This window comes from Phyllobates terribilis, unplaced genomic scaffold (assembly GCF_046119375.1).
Source record: "Phyllobates terribilis strain yellow unplaced genomic scaffold, ASM4611937v1 Scaffold_1__5_contigs__length_1240528914, whole genome shotgun sequence".
Classification (NCBI taxonomy): domain Eukaryota; kingdom Metazoa; phylum Chordata; class Amphibia; order Anura; family Dendrobatidae; genus Phyllobates; species Phyllobates terribilis.
In genome coordinates this window covers 586,192,163-586,210,258 of record NW_027362761.1, presented here as the reverse complement: position 1 = coordinate 586,210,258, position 18,096 = coordinate 586,192,163, and the positions used below count along the sequence as shown (strand labels likewise).

The window sequence follows — 18,096 nt, the reverse complement described above, 5'->3', positions numbered from 1 at the left end:
AACACTTTCTTAGCAATAAGCCGAATAATTGAAGTCAGAGACTCCTGAGTGGTGACTAGTCTAATAGGTCCCAGATGAGTGGAGGCGGAGGAGTGAGTGGAGGCGCTCGGTCGGTGCAGCTGCAGGACGGCGACTTATCTCCTCCTCTGATCTCTATTGTCGCAGTCTGGAATCTTTTGGACTAATATTTAACTTGTGTTTTTAGAAGTTTGCACAATATTTTATTACTTCTTTTAAGTGTTTAGTTTAACATTTGATCTGGATCCCACAGGACTTTTTGCTTTTTCCAGTGTTGGTTGCACCATAGCGGGGGTGGCATGAAATCTAGATCCATATGCAAATCTAGTTACCAACATGTGAGTCTCAAATCATTGGATATTTAATGAGGGTTATCAATAATTATAAAAAAAAAAATATATATATATATATATGGCTTCTCGCTAGTGCCACTACAGGTTGTGTCTGGTATTGCAGCTTGGTAACATTGACTTCCAGGGAGCTGAGCTGCAGAACCAGACACAACCTATGTTCAGGTTTGGGGCTGTTTCTGCAGGAAATCGGTTATTATTTTTATCTTATTTTTATCCCTGGAGAACCACTTCAACCGTTACTAGGGAATGTGGCAGATATGTATGATTATTGCATTGCTGGAAACAGAATGTGTTTTTCTGTAGTTTTTTGTAAAATTATAAAAAAAAAATTATAAACTTACAGAAAATTGCAACCAGGGCTGTGGAGTCGGTAAGCCAAACCTGCGACTCCGACTCCTCAATTTCCCTTACACCGACTCCGACTCCCACATATATTGCTTATATTTAAGTGAAAAATTTATTGTAGTACAATGTGAACATCAGACATTTAATCATTTTTATGATACAATAATCAAGATATTTAGATAGAACATAATATATACTTATTGGAATACAACTTTAGAACACAAAAAACCTAATAAATTGTAAATATGTAATACACGATGTAATATCGATTATATTTAACACTATGTAATAAACTATGTAAGTGGCAAAAAAACAGTTTTCAACAAAAACATACTAAATAACATTTGTGCCTTCTATGAATTTGTTCTAAGAAATAGAATTGCCTCCATCAGATCCTCCTTCATAGATGACCTCAAATCTGACCTAATAATTTTAAGGCTAGAGAACAACCTCTCTACACTAACTTGGGTTGGAGGCAAAGCCGTAACCACATGGGCAACATCTCTAACAATTTCCAGGTATAAAGGAATTGCCTCGTGCACAGTCAGTTTTGATGAACGGTTGAATTTTTCTATTTCTTTGAGAGCAAGTGAAACATTTTGCTGAAATCTGGTCAATCTGCTTGCTATAGGAGAAGGAGTGAAATCGTTTTCCTTGCGGCAACGCTTTGCCTGCTCCATGTCATCCAAATACTTGTCAAAGCCAAACTCCTCATCTGATGAGGATGAAGATATGGCAGCAGTGGCACTGTCAGGACCCAAGTCCTCTTGCACCTGGCAGTCCTCCTGTAGGCCACTCATCCTAACTGCTACCTCAGTCAGAGCTTCATTCTTTTTGGTACAGATAAGATATGGATAGACAGATATGGATAAATGGATGGATAGATAAAGTCATAGAGGGATGGATGGATAAATATATGGATAGATAGATGAAGGGAGGGATGGATAAATATATGGATGGATAGAGGGAAGGGAGGGAGGGATAGATGGATAGATAGTGTGATAGACAGATGACAGCTACAGAAAGCAAATAGTAATTGCACATATAGTTCACACATTGTACAGAGAGCACATAATAATCACCTACAATATTAGCATTAGTTACCTTCCTGTGATAGAGATGAGCAGTAGTACTTTCACTTTCTCCAGCTCGGGACCCAGGAATCGGATCCTGTGCACGGCAGGCTCCCCTCCCCCTCCTCTCTCTGGTGAAGACGTCAGAAGACAGGACAGGACAGGGGAGGGGAGATTGCCCCCTGCAGTCTGGAGCCGGTGCAGGACGGGAGAACTGCAGCATACAAGTGAGTTTTGATAGGTGCGTGCCCCTGCTTCTAGGGGGGGGCAGCTGCCTCCCCTGACCCTCACTGGCTACGGCCATGATTCACACACAGCGTTTTTGCGTATCCGTTTTTTGCAGTAAAATACAGTGTCTCTGGGCATCCCAGCAAAGTCAATGGGTTTCAAGATATGACATTCAGACACATCGTTTGGTGAGGATCCGTTTTTGGGCTCAAAAACGGATCCTCACAAAGAATGAGCATGTCAGTTTGTGCGGCGTTTTTCTAATCTGCTTTTGCTATTGAAAACATTATCTATGAGCTCAAAAACCTTTCAGGTGATGCGGTTTTTTAGAAAGCTAAATTGCTTTTGCAGCTGAAAAACGTATCCTCAAAAAATGCAGCAAAAACGCTGTGTGTGAATGTAGCCTTAGATCAGGAATAGGACAGACATTTATAGGACATTTCATAACTTTCCCAAATTCTTATGAAAAAATATTCAGCACATTCTGCATTGAACTACTGTACCCAATTTATTATATTTTCCACAGCCCTGATTGCAACTACTGCTGCTCACTGGACCATACAGCAGAAGTTGCCAAAACCACACCCCCTTCTCTAACATCACTTCCTTCTCTGCAGCAATTGGCTGAAGTTTCACCTCTCAGACTTTCCTACTCTGTCCACCCCCTGGATGCTTTCTGGCCACTGTCCTAAATAATTATCTTTGATTTTTGCATCAAATGAAGGACAAGAAAGCTGAAATGATTCAGAGAGCTCTCAGGATTGCCAGTGTTATGTGCAAAGTACATCCAGGGGGGAGGGAGAGCAGGCAGTCTGGGAGGTGCCGCTCCAGCCAATGGCTGCAGAGCAGGCAGTCTGGGAGGTGCCGCTCCAGCCAATGGCTGCAGAGCAGGGAGTCTGGGAGGTGCCTCTCCAGCCAATGGCTGCAGAGCAGGGAGTCTGGGAGGTGCCTCTCCAGCCAATGGCTGCAGAGCAGGGAGTCTGGGAGGTGCCTCTCCAGCCAATGGCTGCAGAGCAGGGAGTCTGGGAGGTGCCTCTCCAGCCAATGGCTGCAGAGCAGGGAGTCTGGGAGGTGCCTCTCCAGCCAATGGCTGCAGAGCAGGGAGTCTGGGAGGTGCCTCTCCAGCCAATGGCTGCAGAGCAGGGAGTGATGTCAGAAGTAATTATCATTTTGGCAACTTTTCAGCAAGGTATTTTCAGTTGTAGAAATATCTCCAACAGATCGTCCATTCGGGTAGTAATTTGGCTGCTATTTTTTAGGGCTTTTTAAATCCTATAAAGTCTCTATCTAAATAATCCAGTGTAGATGAGAGCAGCGGTCACTAGTCTTCCTCTGCTTTCCATTTGTGAAGGCTTTGTACCTTGTGCTGACCCGTCTCTTGGCTTCCCTCCTATAAGGTTCCCAATTGTTGGAGAAGATGATAATACTGCACATGACCTGCGAATAAAACTCAGCTGACTCCGTCATGTGAACCGATTTGATTCTGTGTCAAGAATTAAATATTATTTGCCATGAATAAAAATAAATTTATTTTCCTTTTATTTCAACATAAAGTTCTCCAAGGAGCTGTAATAACATTTATGAGGCGTTTCTATTTCAAGAAGTTTTTGTATTTTTTTTTTAACAATAGTTTAAAAAGTACTAAAGCAATAGAATTATGGCACTTGTATTGTGCCTGTGTATGGCTGGCGGTATTACAAGCATTTAATGGCCAACATTTTTGGGGGGTTTTAGCAATTTATACTACATTTTTTGTCATAAACTCAACCTCAGAAAGTGACAAATTACAAAAAGAAAGTGCAAATTCTTCCTCTTTTTAACTATGCTTATTGTTGAGAAATTGGGCATAGTACTGAGAAGCGGCATGGGCAACAACTTTTAGGCTGATTGATTTAACCCCTTCTGGATATGGGACGTAACAGTGCACAATGTCTGGTGCCTGTAGTCTCCGGGATTGTTATACAACCGGCATCCACCTCTAATAACAGTGAGAAATGCTCTGATCACTGCTGTTAAAAATAGTTTTTACAGTGTTTCTTCTTTTTTTTCGGAGTAAAAACAGAAATTCAAAGTTTTTGAAACTTCGAGGAAGATTTGGAAAGTTTCCACTCAGTTTTTTCTCTAAAAAACCTCTGTGTGCAACCTGGAGGTTGTGCTCAATTTCTGCTCCGAAATCTCTGCAAAAAGACTCCATGTGCACATAAGTGCTGTGCAACTTATATAAATGTAATCAAATGATGTGGGGTTTTGTTTTTTACACTTTGTGGAAAATATTCTAATTCTCAGCGAGACCTTGTATTATTTATTTCCTGCTTGCTTTAAATAGTTGCATGTTCAGTCGGTATTGTTAGAATTTTTCATGTTTTTTTTTTTTTTTTTTTTTTACAATTTAATATTCTTGTAAAATATTAGGAAATGTAACGTTTCCACCATAAATTGCAATGTCGAGGGTTTCTGCAGCTCTTCGCACATTTTAGCTGCAGATCTTCTCTGCAGTTTGTGCGTCAGGTTTCTTGAAAACCCTAAAATATGCAGCGGACTTGCAGAATCCACTGCGTAATGTACGAACCTACAGAGGGTGGAACGAAGCATGGCCTGGATTGTAATCGAAGATGACTGTCTGCAGCATACTCTGATTTTTGTGCATTGTTTCTGGGGTTTTCGAAAGACCGGCTCAGTTATATTGCACTGCAAATTGCCTCAAATTTGCACCAAATCCTAAAGCAGGAAGAATATTATGGTAAAAATCTACAAAATATTATTCTGCACGCTGCAAAAAGTCAAACTAAAAACAAAAAAAAACCCAGTATGGAGCAGAAGGCCTCTGCTCCCAGGAAAGCTGGGTGACGGAGAACTTCTTGGCCGTGTTACAGTCCTGATTTCCACGGTCGCTCGTCATCCTCTTCCTATAATTAATGTCCCTGGAGACTTTTCTCTCCAGCAGATGTCATCGCTGCAGTTCTTCCCTTGGATTAGCGGCGGTCCCGGCTCTGCCGGTTACATAAGGGTGATATTTCCAGCTGGTAATGACAGTGTCCACGTTTGCTCCGGGAAGGTCTCTCCTTCCTGAACACTCGCTCCAACTTCCCGTACTGTCACGTAGGTGCGACGCTCCGGGACAAAGAGGGCAGTATATGTGTAATATTAATCTGCCGGAACGGCTCCCCTACCCCCCTCACCCCCTGCGGGAAACAAAATATTTGGAAGAAGGCGTCACTCCTTTTTATGATCAACCACGAAAATGTATCAGATACAGATTTAATGATTTATCAATTTTTGAAAAAACTAAAAATTCACATTTAAGTTCGATAAAGGAGCCTGAATTGCCCCATAAGGCCCAACATATAATAATGATTACCTATCGTTAAAGGGGATGTCCGGTGACAAGAAAGTAAAGTTCTACAAATTTCAAAATTTCTTTGTATCGGTGTTTCTTTGCTTTTAAGATCTCAAGATGAGAACATTCAGATGCCTTATACTGCACATATCTGGTCCTGCCCTCCGCTGATACATTGTATCCAGTGTGCACAATGCTCTGTGGCTCCAGACTGATACATTGTAACAATCCAGCAGAGATCTGTGCGGCTCCCAGAGCATTGGACGGTGTTACAGAGCACGATTTTGGTCACATTGTGTCCGGACGCGGGTGTTACCGGCTCGCCGCCATGGGACTTGATGTCTTGGCACAACCTCTCCTCTGCTTCTCTTCTTGGCACAGGACACATTTGTGGGCGGAAAACGTGGTTAATAGTGAGGGAAGAATAACATCTTGGGATTGACATGTGCAGGGAACTTGTATGGAAAAATACTGGGTATGGAAGTGCGGTGACGTTTCCGCTCCTCTGACCTCCTCACTGCAGGAGGAAAGCGGGAAAACTCGGATATTGTTCTTCCCATTGTGCACAAAGCCCTGACCGGCCGAGGGAAGGGAGGAGGCGAAGACGGCTGGGGCTTCCGTGTTTTTAGCATTTTGTTTTCTCGGCTGCAACAGAAAACCTTTTGTCAAGATATTGTCCCATTATTAGCGGAGAAGGATATGGACGCCTTTTGTTTTTTGCAATAGGGTTTTATTAAGAACGTTGCAGAATTCGTCTTCTGCATCCTCCATGTATCACTGTACATAGGCTGCAGAATGAGTTGCCAGTGATCTGTCAGTGAGCTCTTTTTTTCGGATCTGTACTTTTGCACTCTTTTACGTAGAAGGAAACTTGGAACTTTGCTTAAAGAGCTTGTCCTGGCAAAAAGAAAGTTTCCTGGTAACTTGGAGCGGTCCTGCCATTGTGGACCGGTTACATCTCCATTTCCCGTGCCTATGCTGGATCGCGGTGGATACCTGCAGGTGCATACCAATTATTCTTTTCACATCCAAGCCTTTGCGGCACTTTTCTTTTTTGCCCAGACAGCCCATGTAAGGCCATGTTCACATGTAGAAGTTTTTTTTTTTTTTTTGTATTTAACAGTTTGAGCTCGCTGTACTTTTTAAAGACTCTGTTGCTTCTTTTCCCTGTAGGCGTCTATGCATTAAAAAATCGCTGTATAGATGTCCTGCCCGGTCTCCGCTCCATTCATTGTCTATGGCTCTGCCGGCAGTGATTGGCGCGGAGGTTAAACATGGCCGCCTCCTCTCCATCTAGAGGAGCGTGCAGACGGTGAGACTCGGGTCTGAATACAATCACTTATTGGCTGATCTCCTGTAGCGCAGGAGACGTGGGCACCGCTGCTGCTGACTGTTTATATCTTCCTCTTGGATCTATTCCCATTTTTGGCAACAACCTTCCCCTGAGCCACAACAGTCGTGGATGGACGCATCTGACATGGGGCGATGCACCCAGGAGAGGCTGGTCTCCTGCAAGGCTAGTCAGGCTGTGAGCGTGCATGAGATGAGCGGCTGACAACCTCTGATGCTTCTTATCTCTGGAGGGTCAGATGTATTAAAATCCATCCTGTCCTGTGTCCCCTCTGACCGGTAGAGCGCAGCATATATCGGTGGAGCCGCCCACGTCCACCCTGCTGACGAGCCCCGGGTGCAGCTGATTCCTGCATTTAATGTCTTTTTTATAAAGTTTTGGCCCGGTGAAGTTTTCCTAATTCTTCTGTCCGGAGTGGTACTGCTCCCAGCGCCGGGTGTCACGGGGGGGATAAAGGCTCGTTCAGATCATTGGGTGTGGGCTGCGAACCAACTGTGGACCCTTCGCTCGTGCCCATGGGATAACTGATGGTCCGCAGGAAAAATGTGGCAGCGTGCACTATTGTGCTCCATTTTGTACAGACCAGATCTGCCCAGGAAGATAGACACTGCTCCGGCACCCGATAAGCACATCGAGCTGATCCGTGACTCATGGTCTGAACCTGGCCTATAGCCGGCCGCACACATCGGTATGTAGTGGACCGTAGACAGAACTCCTGGAAACACTCGGGGTCTCCTGACCTGAACGAGCGGCCTTATATACGTATGCTAGACTGAAAGTGTAGGGCCGGAAAACCACAGCTGGTGGCCATTTCAGACGTCCGTTTTTAACATTTATTTCCCCTTATTTTTGTCATTAACATTCCCATTAGTCGTTGCGCTTTTCATGGCCAGAACATGCTCCTGCTCCATTTAGACTTTATTTGGAGCTGTTCACGCCTGTGCATCTGCAATAAAAAAGAAAAGCTTCTAGATCCAATTAATGGTTTCATAAAAAAAAGACCAGACACAAATTCCTTTTTTTTCTGTTCTTCTCGCTTTTTTCCTCTTTCCTTTTTTTTTCTTTCTCTCCTCTGCTTTCCTTCCTCTCCGCTTTTTTTCCCCCCTCTGCTTTTTTTTCCCCCCTCTGCTTTTTTTTTCCCCCCTCTCCTTTTTTTTTCCCCCCTCTGCTTTTTTTTTTCCCCCCTCTGCTTTTTTTTTTCCCCCCTCTGCTTTTTTTTTCCCCCCTCTGCTTTTTTTTTTCCCCCCTCTGCTTTTTTTTTTCCCCCCTCTGCTTTTTTTTTTCCCCCCTCTGCTTTTTTTTTTTTTCCCCCCTCTGCTTTTTTTTTTCTCCCCTCTGCTTTTTTTTTTCTCCCCTCTGCTTTTTTTTTTCTCCCCTCTGCTTTTTTTTTCTCCCCTCTGCTTTTTTTTTCTCTCCCCTCTGCCTTTTTTCTCCCCTCTGCTTTTTTTTTTTCTGTTTTTCAAACCACGAGATTGGATGCCACCTAAAACGGATAAATGGTTAAAAATTGTATCCGGCGCAGGACGTTTTTTTATACGATGCCAAATAGAGTTTGAAACATTGATCAATGAAAGTGACAGTGTCCAAAAATATATAAAAAAAATACTTTTTTTTTCTTTCTTTTTTTCCTTTCATGAAAGAAAAATCACTGAACTTGTGTGAACAAGGCCCTGACAGTGACATGAGGGCTTTCTAATGATAACACTGGTGCAATAATGGCAAACATGACAAAAATTGAGTGCAAACTACACCCTGAGGGTTTTCTGCACACAACTTCTTTTCCCGGCTCCTCCGCTCTGTAACCGGCCTGAAAAAGCGCTGAATAAACATGAAAACCAATGAAGATGTAAGAACCACTCACTCTGCTGATTTTAGGTTTTTTTTTTTTTGTTGCTTTTTGTTTTGTGCTTCAAAAAGTCAACAGTCGAAATGCTGCCATAAATAAGTGAAAAGACGCCATAAAAGGCGCGTCAGGAAATACACCGCCAGCATTTTCCAGAAGCGTCTTCTGCTTGAAAAACTTGGTGGGTACGCCGGCGTCTAAAAGACCTCTCGTGGACATGCCGCAAAGTTTTTTTGTTTTTTTTCTTGAGGGGAATAGTGTTGGGAGAGACTTTTACGTTTTTGGAAGTGACAGACGTAAGCACAATGCCAGAAGGCTGCACTGAAAGCCGAGCTGCAACATTGACACCTTACTGAATACTTCATTATTCTTGAGGCTGCTGATCATAGCTGCTCCAGACTCTTGTAAAACAAGTACAAAATCTGTCTTAAGGGCTCATTCAGACTGGAGTACATTTGGTCATTGTGCTGTCCGTGCATAGACCCACATGGCTGATTCTCTCACCCGAGTGTTCATGTGTTCTGAGTGATGAGAGGAGAATATTCCAAGACACTTATCTTCTCTGAGACCGAAAAGATTCAAAATTCCTATTCCCCCAACATCCCCTGTCTGAAGCCCCCCACCCATATTAGATAGTTGACATTGGCATGATGAGCCCTATACATATTTTATTGGATGGTTGGGCGTGTGCGCCGAGGGATGACGGGGGGGGGGGGGGGGGGTGCGCGCCAAGGGGTGACGGAGCAGATGATCGTTAGAGCTACGCTCGCTGCGGATTTCAGGCCTGGCCGTTATGCTCAGACCGGCATTCGTCTTCTCGCAGGTTCCTGCTCATTTCTTGGAAAGCTCAATAACTTTGGTGATTTTAGCTGATGGAAATGATTTGGTTGAGCTGCGGCTGTCAGGTCAGGAAGGGAGCGTAGTTGGAGTGCCATCAGCTGCCGTCTCGCCCCGGGCTATATACTAACTGTATATGTACAACACACCCGTTGTTTATTAAAGTCATTAAATGGCACAATTATTAATCCAGCGTGTGGGAAAGCGACCCAACCGGTTCTGTGCGGGGAAGGTGTTTGTTTTGGAGGAGCGCACACAAGGCTCTGTATCGCCTCCGATTACGTCAATAATTCAGTCTCCGAAGAGAAATAAATCCTCGAGTGTTCTGATGTGTAACCGGACGGCTAAAGGAGAACTCCGCGGTAATCCCACAGATCAGAGCTGTGAAACATGGTAAATGCCGTCACTTCTCCTTCGCTGAATGTAACGTCGTCATCGTCGATTACATTGGGTTTTACTTCTCGGTTATCCGCACTGGATACAATTGTACAATATGTTTAGCTCCAGAGCATTGTCTAGACTAGACGCATCAGCAGCAGCTACACCGATCTCTGCTGATTTGTTACAGTGTATCAGTCTGGAGTCAGAGCATTGTCTACACTGGATACATTGTATCAGCTGAGATCAGGACTAGATATATACAGGATTATGCATCTGAATGGAAACCAGAGGGCTTTCATTCACTGAGGGCAAACTTAGTGCTGAAAGTCCGATTCATTATTGCACTTTTTTTGTGTTTTGTTTTTTCTTTAATGAGGATTTTGTTTATTTTTTGTTTACACCAAATTCATCTTTCCATTTTTGCCTTTTTCATGTCTGTCATTTGTGTTGTGTATTTTTCCGCTGTGGGAAGACTTTAGGGTTTCCAGATGTTTTTGCCTAATTCATCATTTGCAACTTTTCAAAAAAGTAGCAGAATTTGTCACATATGTACTCTAGTCCTTCCTCAGAGTGATTTTATGTCGAATCAGTTTTTATTGCTCATTTATTTGTTCACACCTTTAACAGTAAGTCAAATTATAAGTACGAGATAGACTAACACCGTGCAACAATTCTCATGAATCATCTGATAATGGTGTACAAGGTCCCATCTGCCCGATCTGTTAGAGACAGTAAACAAAAGGAAAAACAAACATGAGGGAGAAGAGAAAAGGGAAAGTCATAAAGGGGAGGAGGAGAAGAGAAAGGGGGTGCCATAATGGTAAGACCCAAGTTATAGCTTAAGAAGAGAGTCTGGAAGTTGTCAGAATCTTTAAATTCTTCCTATGGGTGCCAGAATTTCCCAAAATCATCAGGGTTTTCAGTTTGAAAGTTTTTTTCCCATCATGTAAATATGCATATTGTCTCTTCAGAGAGGAAGAGGACTAGAACTCTAGCACTACCAATTACAATGGGTGGCTCTAGAGTTCTAGTCCTCCCCGAAGAGACGATTTTCCCAGAAGAGCATGCATGGCCTATAAGTCTCTTCACTCTGACACGCTAGGCTTGGATTGTCACACTCTCCACAAGGAGAAAAGTTACCCCTTAGACTCCATCACGTAAAGAAATGATATTTCTTGCTGCAATTCAAAAGCTGAAGGAGTGGTGGTGGAGGAAAACCGTTACAGCAGCTATAAGGCAGTGTCACAAAATGTTTTGTGTTTTTTTTTTTTTTGTGCTTTAATGGATCCAAGGAGGATGGAAAGCAGGGCCACTTTGGGGCTTAGGGCCACCGTTTGACCACTTAGAATTTTTCAGATCAGTAATTCCCTATCCCAGAAGGGTTGAATATTCGGGCTGCTCCACAATGTGGGACATTTGTTCCTATGTCAATTCTTCAGCGCCAACAATTCTCAGATATTAGGAAAAATCTCGTGCAGTTTTGAGGGACATAAATGCCACCTAAATCAAGCGGAGCCAGGAAAATGGGCCGCACATAGAAAAATTCTGAATGTGAAGAGCCGCGTTCTTTATGGGAAAAGATGGCGTTTTCAGTGATTCCATTATTTTTCTATATGACTTTTTGATCATCTTTCTTTTTTTGTCGTTTATTTTTATTCTTTTTAATGGTTTTTGTCATATGGTTTATTATACAGGTCTTCTTTCAATTTTTGCATAAAACAGCATTTTTAGCGGCCAAATATTGTTCCATTATTTTTACATTCTTTATTTGACATTTTCTTTTAAATGTTTTTCCTTTTTTTTTTTTTGTCTTCTCTACCCCAATCGGCCCCATATAGTAATATAAATTTTCAATTATTCCCAAATAGTAATTCTGGCCCCCCCCCCTGTCTTATAATAATATCCCCAAGTTTTGTAACAATGGTCCCTATCCTATAATAGTGTCTTCGTGCTTGTAATAATGTCCCCATCCTGGTCCGCTGCTTGTAACAATGTCACCCATTCTGCTGTTGAAAAGAAGCGCTGACATCGGCGGTCCCTGGCTCGCTGGACACTGTTGTTTCAGGGGCCGCATAATGGAGCCTCAGGGGCCGCGTGTTTGAGACCCTTGACCTTTGAGAGTGTCTTCAAAATTTTTCTCTTGGGCTCTGCAGATATATTAGCAATTTTTTTGCAACTTTAACTATTTTTGTGACAATTTTTTGACTTTGCGCAAAATTCATGAACCGTTTCCGCTAGCGTGATTGAATTTGTTGCTAAAAGCATCTAGTCAATAAGATCACAAGATGAAAAAAAAGTGACTTTAAAAAATGATGAATCGACCCAAAGTTTGGGAAAGTTGTGAAACTTCACCTCTTTGCAGCAGTTATATCGCACGCACCCTGTGCGGAGGGGATTCAGGGCACGGAGAGGGGGAGGCTTAGTCTTGTTTATCGGACCTGTAAATGGAGCGATTCCAATAATACTTATTGTATCGAGGATTTAGGTCTCCTCTGGATCCTGACGACGTCTCTAATCCGCGGCGTATTGAGGCGGCAGCTGCCTCCGAGGTGTTTTATAAACAGATGTGTTTGTGTTTTATTAATGAGCCCATTGTGTGTAATGAAGGCAGCGCAGGTGGCAGACTTGGCACAGACCATCCCCCCCCCGGGCGACCACACGGGAGGCAGAGAAAGAGGACTCCTCAGTGTAGCGTCTGCTTGGTTGGTTGACGCCACCTTGGCAGCACTGCAGCCAATCGGCGGGACTGACGCCACCTCGGCAGCCTATTTGCTCTTAGTTCCTGGGGACCCAAAAGTACCGTTGTCTGCCTTTTTTTCTTTTAAGAGACCAGACAAGACATTTTAAAGGGGTCAGACGCAGTTACAAAAAAATGGCTGCTTTTTCCAGAAACAGCGCCCCCACCTGTCCCCAGGTTGTGCCTGGTATTGCAGGTCAGCCCGATTCACTTCAGTGGAGCTGAGCAGCCATACAAGATCCAGTCTATGGACAGGTGGGTCTATGCAGGGGTTAGGCGCGATTTCTGGAGAAAAGTAATCATATGTTTCTAAGTGCATCCGACTCCTTTAAACGTCCCGTATTAAGAATTTCTATTAGATTTCCAGTATGTGAAGAGCATTTCCCGACACCATTAGCGATTAAGCACTTCTAGAAGGAAATCGAAGCCGCCTCCGGGCCCCGTGTGGTTTTTCTTATTTCGTTTTAAAGCTTTGATTTGATCATTAATGTGAGAATTATCTCCGAAAAAGTCGTTCTATGAAATACAGGACTGGAAAGTTTCCAGCTAAGAGTTACTCGGAAAATACTCGACCGAACTGTGACCGATCCTATACTGTTATAATCTGTATAAATGATTGCCTATATTGTGTCATCGCCTCCAGTGGAGCTGCTCGCTGCAGTATAAAGCATGGCGGATAACAAGTGTAACGAGGCAAATCCAAACAATCCGAATCATTAAAATCTAAATTATTTATTATGGTTTTCTAAAATGTCCATAAAAAAGTGGACTGTCTGTGATTTTTTTTTTTTTTTGATGAGCTGTAAAAGAAAAAAAATTAAAATATTTTCTTGTGTTTTTTTTTTATCGCTGTTCCATGTAGAGCGCAATAGCCGGTGATGACAAAACTCCTCTCCACTGCTGTGCACTGCATAGGCAGCAAGACAGATTAGCACTTAATGAAGAAAGACAATATTGTATCAAGCGGAGTGCACATAATACATGCCGTGCACATGACTCAGAAACGTGCTCATTCACTACCAAGAGCTGCTATTATATTTTAACACTTTTTTTTCTTTTCTAACCCTAGCTAGGGTTGGGGTTGGAGAGAGAATGATGGATAGGGTTGGAGTCAGGGCTAGGGTCCAGGATGGACTAGGTGTTAGGAATAACATTGGGGTTAGAGATAGCCCAGGCCCCAACCTTATCCACCATCCTATCTCTAACCCCAACGTTATTCCTAACACCTACTCCATCCTGGACCCTAGCCCTGACTCCAACCCTATCTATCATCCTAACTCTAACCCCAACCCTATCCCTTACCCTATCCATCATCCTAACTCTAACCCCAACCCTATCCCTTACCCTATCCATCATCCTAACTCTACCACCAACCCTATCCCTTACCCTGTCCAACATCCTAACTCTAACCCCAACCCTATCCCTTACCCTATCCATCATTCTAACTCTAACCCCAACCCTATCCCTTACCCTATCCATCATCCTAACTCTAACCCAACACTATCCATGACCCCAACTCTATTCCTGTCCCAACTTTAACCTCATCTCTAACCTTAACTCTATTCCTAATCTTCTCCAGCCCAAACCCTAACCGTAACCCCAACCCTGAACCCAAACCCCAGCTCTAACCCTATCCATAATCCTATCCCTTGACCCCCCCCCCCCCCCCCCCCAACGCTATCCCTGACTTTAGCCCAGATCCCAACCCTATCCATCATCCTGGGGTCAAGGGATCGTGTTGAGGTTAGAGATAGGATAGGGGTTGGGATTGGGGTCAGGGATAGTGTTGTGGTTAGAGATAGGATTATTAATGGGGTTATAGCTGGGTTTTGGGTTCAGGGTTGGGGTTGGTGTTGACGTTACAGATAGGATTAGGGTTTGGGTTAGAGAGAGGATTAGGAATAGGGTTAAGGTTAGAGCTAGGCTTTGGGTTAGGGATAGGGATAGAGTTACCTCCGGTTTATCATGCTTCAGAGGTAGAGAATGACTGGTGAAGCCGAGGTCTTAAAAATTTAGTAGAAATTGAATTAGTACATGTGCTTCTTTGTGTAGGAGACGCCTTCTTGTCACTTATTGGACATCACATAATATATTATTAAACTGCATGCGCCAACTTTCTTCCGAACGAAAAATAGGTTCCTGGAAGAGTTGGCAGCGGTCCCGGGCGCAGCTCTCGCCTCCTGTGGGTGCCGGGTTATGTGAATGGCACCGAACGAAGGGTTGAATTAAACAAAGTAATGTTTCCTTCTGTGCGTAGTTGCTTAGTCGCCTCTGCTTGTCCCTGCTCATCCAGTAATCATGAATAATGTATGTTTTGTGGGGGCGGGGTGGTCTTTTTCTCGGTGAAGGGTCACAGCGACTAATCAGCTGCTGAACCTATTAAGCCCGCAGGCTGCCGGTCTTGGATTGCATTTGTATAAAGTTGCAGCCTCCGACCCTCCGCCCCGGACTAGTGTAGGATATCCAGATTAATAGGACATTTGGCCCCGCGCCTTCTTCTGTGAGATGTAAGACATGGAAATAATATGCAGGGGGCAGCAAGCGACGGCTTTAGGATTTCCTGAATTTTTAATTTAATGTTGAATTCCTGTAATAAATGTTATTTTTTTAATTGATTTTTTTTTTTTTCTATGCAGGATTTTCTGGATCAGTTAAAAATGCAGCTGATGACAACGTAGCGAAACCCAAAGAGTTGTCAGGAGAATGTGGAGTATTCTCGGTGCGGTCCGTGTCCTGGCAGCTTTCCAATGTCTGCTGCACCATGTCTGCAGCCAGGCCTCCGGTGAGTGACCAGTAAGGGGCGCCGCATAGTGGGGTCCTCGCTATTATATTTAATTATAGACGCCCACCCGTGTGAGCGGAGACGCGAGGACCAGGGACATAGACGCCGGTGCGAGCGGAGACCATGGGCTCATTCTATGGCTGTGCAATCCAGTTGGGTTGTATGGATTTTCCGTTGGTCTGACAGATCCCGCCGGCTCCTGACTGCTCCATTTATGTAATTTTTTTGCTGTTCTTTGGCTAAAACCTCGGCTAGTAATGGAGATATCCGCTCTGCATCAGCCATACTGTCAGCTTCAAGTGCTGCTCTAATAAAAGTCATTAAAGTGTTGAGTGTGGATTGTAAACGCTACAAACATCCCCTGCATGCAATAAATCCTGAGGGATTTTTGGCAAAAGTGTAAAAACATTGTCTCCTCGAAAGAAGAAGAAGAAACACCTATAAATCAGTGGAGAGTAACGCTGATAGATGTGCATGAAGGTAACGAGCGCTGGTCTATACGTGCAGCAGGTCTGGGGCTTAGGACCGGGGTAGTATGGAGCTGGACACCTGATGGAACCTGTAATGAACTCCGAGACCCCCAGAGGCTCCGTAGATGCCTGTAAAGTTCTATGAGAGCTACAAGCGTGGCCGTATGTACTCCTGATTTTTTATTTTGCTTTTTCAGTTTCTTCAGATTTCTTCAGGAACCTCGACTGCCTGACACATGACTTTGAAACCATGTCCTGCCGGTGGGACACCCCGTACCCCTCCGACCGGGAAATCGTCTACAAGGTTTGCTCCAGGTAAGAAGACAAAACGTCTTCCTGCAGCTGCAGAGAATGAGATGACTGATCATTTATGGATTTTCCCTACAATAATTAATTAAAGGGGTTTTCTGGATTTTTGTTAAAAAAAAAAAAAAAGTTTGATCTCTGTATAAATGAAAAGTTTTATAACTTTCTAACAAACTTTAGGCATCTATTCCTCAATGGATGAGAACTCCTGTGGAGAGGGATACGATGTATCCAGTGCATGAACATTCCGGACTGATACATTGTAGCCATATAGCAGAGCTCTGTGCTGCTGGGTGCTCCGCTCAGAGCATTGTCTGCACATAGAGGGAGGAGATTGGAGTAAGGACAGTTCCCTCTCCGGTGGAGCTGACCCGGCCATGTATTATATGAGCTCGCTCCTTTCACTTCTAGATTTCAATCTGAGGAAATGTATCTGACAGCAAACCCAACACTCCGAGGTGTGAAGGGCCAGAGCCGCAGCGACTTCCCGGCCGCACCCAGACTCATACATGTCAATGTATAGGATTATACTATGGGGTCTTCTGTGCCGCAGGTCCGGGATCTCAGCCGCATGTTTCAAAACAACTGGAAACAGGTTGGAAGTGGAGTTCCCAGTCTTCTCTGTGTCGGATATAAACATAGAAGCCACAGACGTCCGGGGAAGCCGTCCATACGGTTTCAGAAAACTCCTTAGATATTCGTAAGTCTCCTGTATCCTTATAAGCCCCACTATTGGAGGTCATAAGGCATCATGATGTCAATTCATATTTACTATCCCCCCCCCCCAGCTGTTACATACTTGCTATGGCGCCTCCTGGTGTTATATACATGTTATGGCGCCCCCTGGTGTTACATACTTGTTATGGCGCCTCCTGGTGTTATATACATGTTATGGCGCCCCCTGGTGTTATATACATGTTATGGCGCCCCCTGGTGTTATATACTTGTTAATGGTGCCCCTGCTGTTACATACTTGTTATTGCACCCCCTGCTGTTACATACTTGTTATTGCACCCCCTGCTGTTACATACTTGTTATTGCACCCCCCCGCTGTTACATACTTGTTATTGCACCCCCCGCTGTTACGTACTTGTTATTGCACCCCCCGCTGTTACGTACTTGTAATGGCGCCCCCGCTGTTACGTACTTGTAATGGCGCCCCCCGCTGTTACGTACTTGTAATGGCCCCCCCGCTGTTACGTACTTGTAATGGCGCCCCGCGCTGTTACATACTTGTTATGGCGCCCCCTCCTGCTGTTGTATACTTGTTATGGCGCCCCCCGCTGTTACGTACTTGTTATGGCGCCCCCCGCTGTTACATACTTGTTATGGTGCCCCCCCGCTGTTACGTACTTGTTATGGTGCCCCCCGCTGTTACGTACTTGTTATGGCGCCCCCCGCTGTTACGTACTTGTTATGGCGCCCCCGCTGTTACATACTTGTTATGGCGCCCCCCTCCTGCTGTTGTATACTGTTATGGCTCCCCCCGCTGTGCATACTTGTTATGGCTCCCCCCGCTGTTGCATACTTGTTATGGCGCCCCCCACTGTTACATACAATACTTGTTATGGCGCCCCCCGCTGTTACTTGTTATGGCGCCCCCCGCTGTTACTTGTTATGGCACCCCCCGCTGTTACATACTTGTTATGGCGCCCCCCGCTGTTACATACTTGTTATGGCACCCCCTGCTGTTACATACAGTACTTGTTAGGGCGCCCCCTGCTGTTACTTGTTATGGCACCCCCCGCTGTTACATACTTGTTATGGCGCCCCCCGCTGTTACATACAGTACTTGTTAGGGCGCCCCCTGCTGTTACACGCTTGTTATGAGCGTCTCTTGGAACGCCTTCCATATTGAACCCCCCTGGTCTCGGGTCACATGGCGCAGCATTGATGGGTTCCTCCTCTTTACACCCGGCGCTGAGACCTTGTATCCTGCGCCCGATCTGCTGATTAGGATTTCATTAGTGTGATGGCTGTAATGGCCGCTCGCTGCCTCCTGATGGCGCTCTTCTATCTGGAGTCCTTGTTTCTT

General features: G+C 44.4%; 1 protein-coding gene across 1 annotated transcript in view; it reads left to right on the top strand.

Moving 5' to 3' along the window:
• Positions 1 to 18,096, top strand: part of LIFR (LIF receptor subunit alpha) — a 51,828-nt gene that overhangs the window by 18,307 nt on the left and 15,425 nt on the right. Inside the window, 5 exon segments of the mRNA XM_073681860.1 lie at positions 15,140 to 15,285; positions 15,953 to 16,070; positions 16,615 to 16,712; positions 16,715 to 16,747; positions 16,750 to 16,761. Of these exon segments, the coding sequence (XP_073537961.1) occupies positions 15,207 to 15,285; positions 15,953 to 16,070; positions 16,615 to 16,712; positions 16,715 to 16,747; positions 16,750 to 16,761 (340 nt within the window). The 5' untranslated portion in view covers positions 15,140 to 15,206.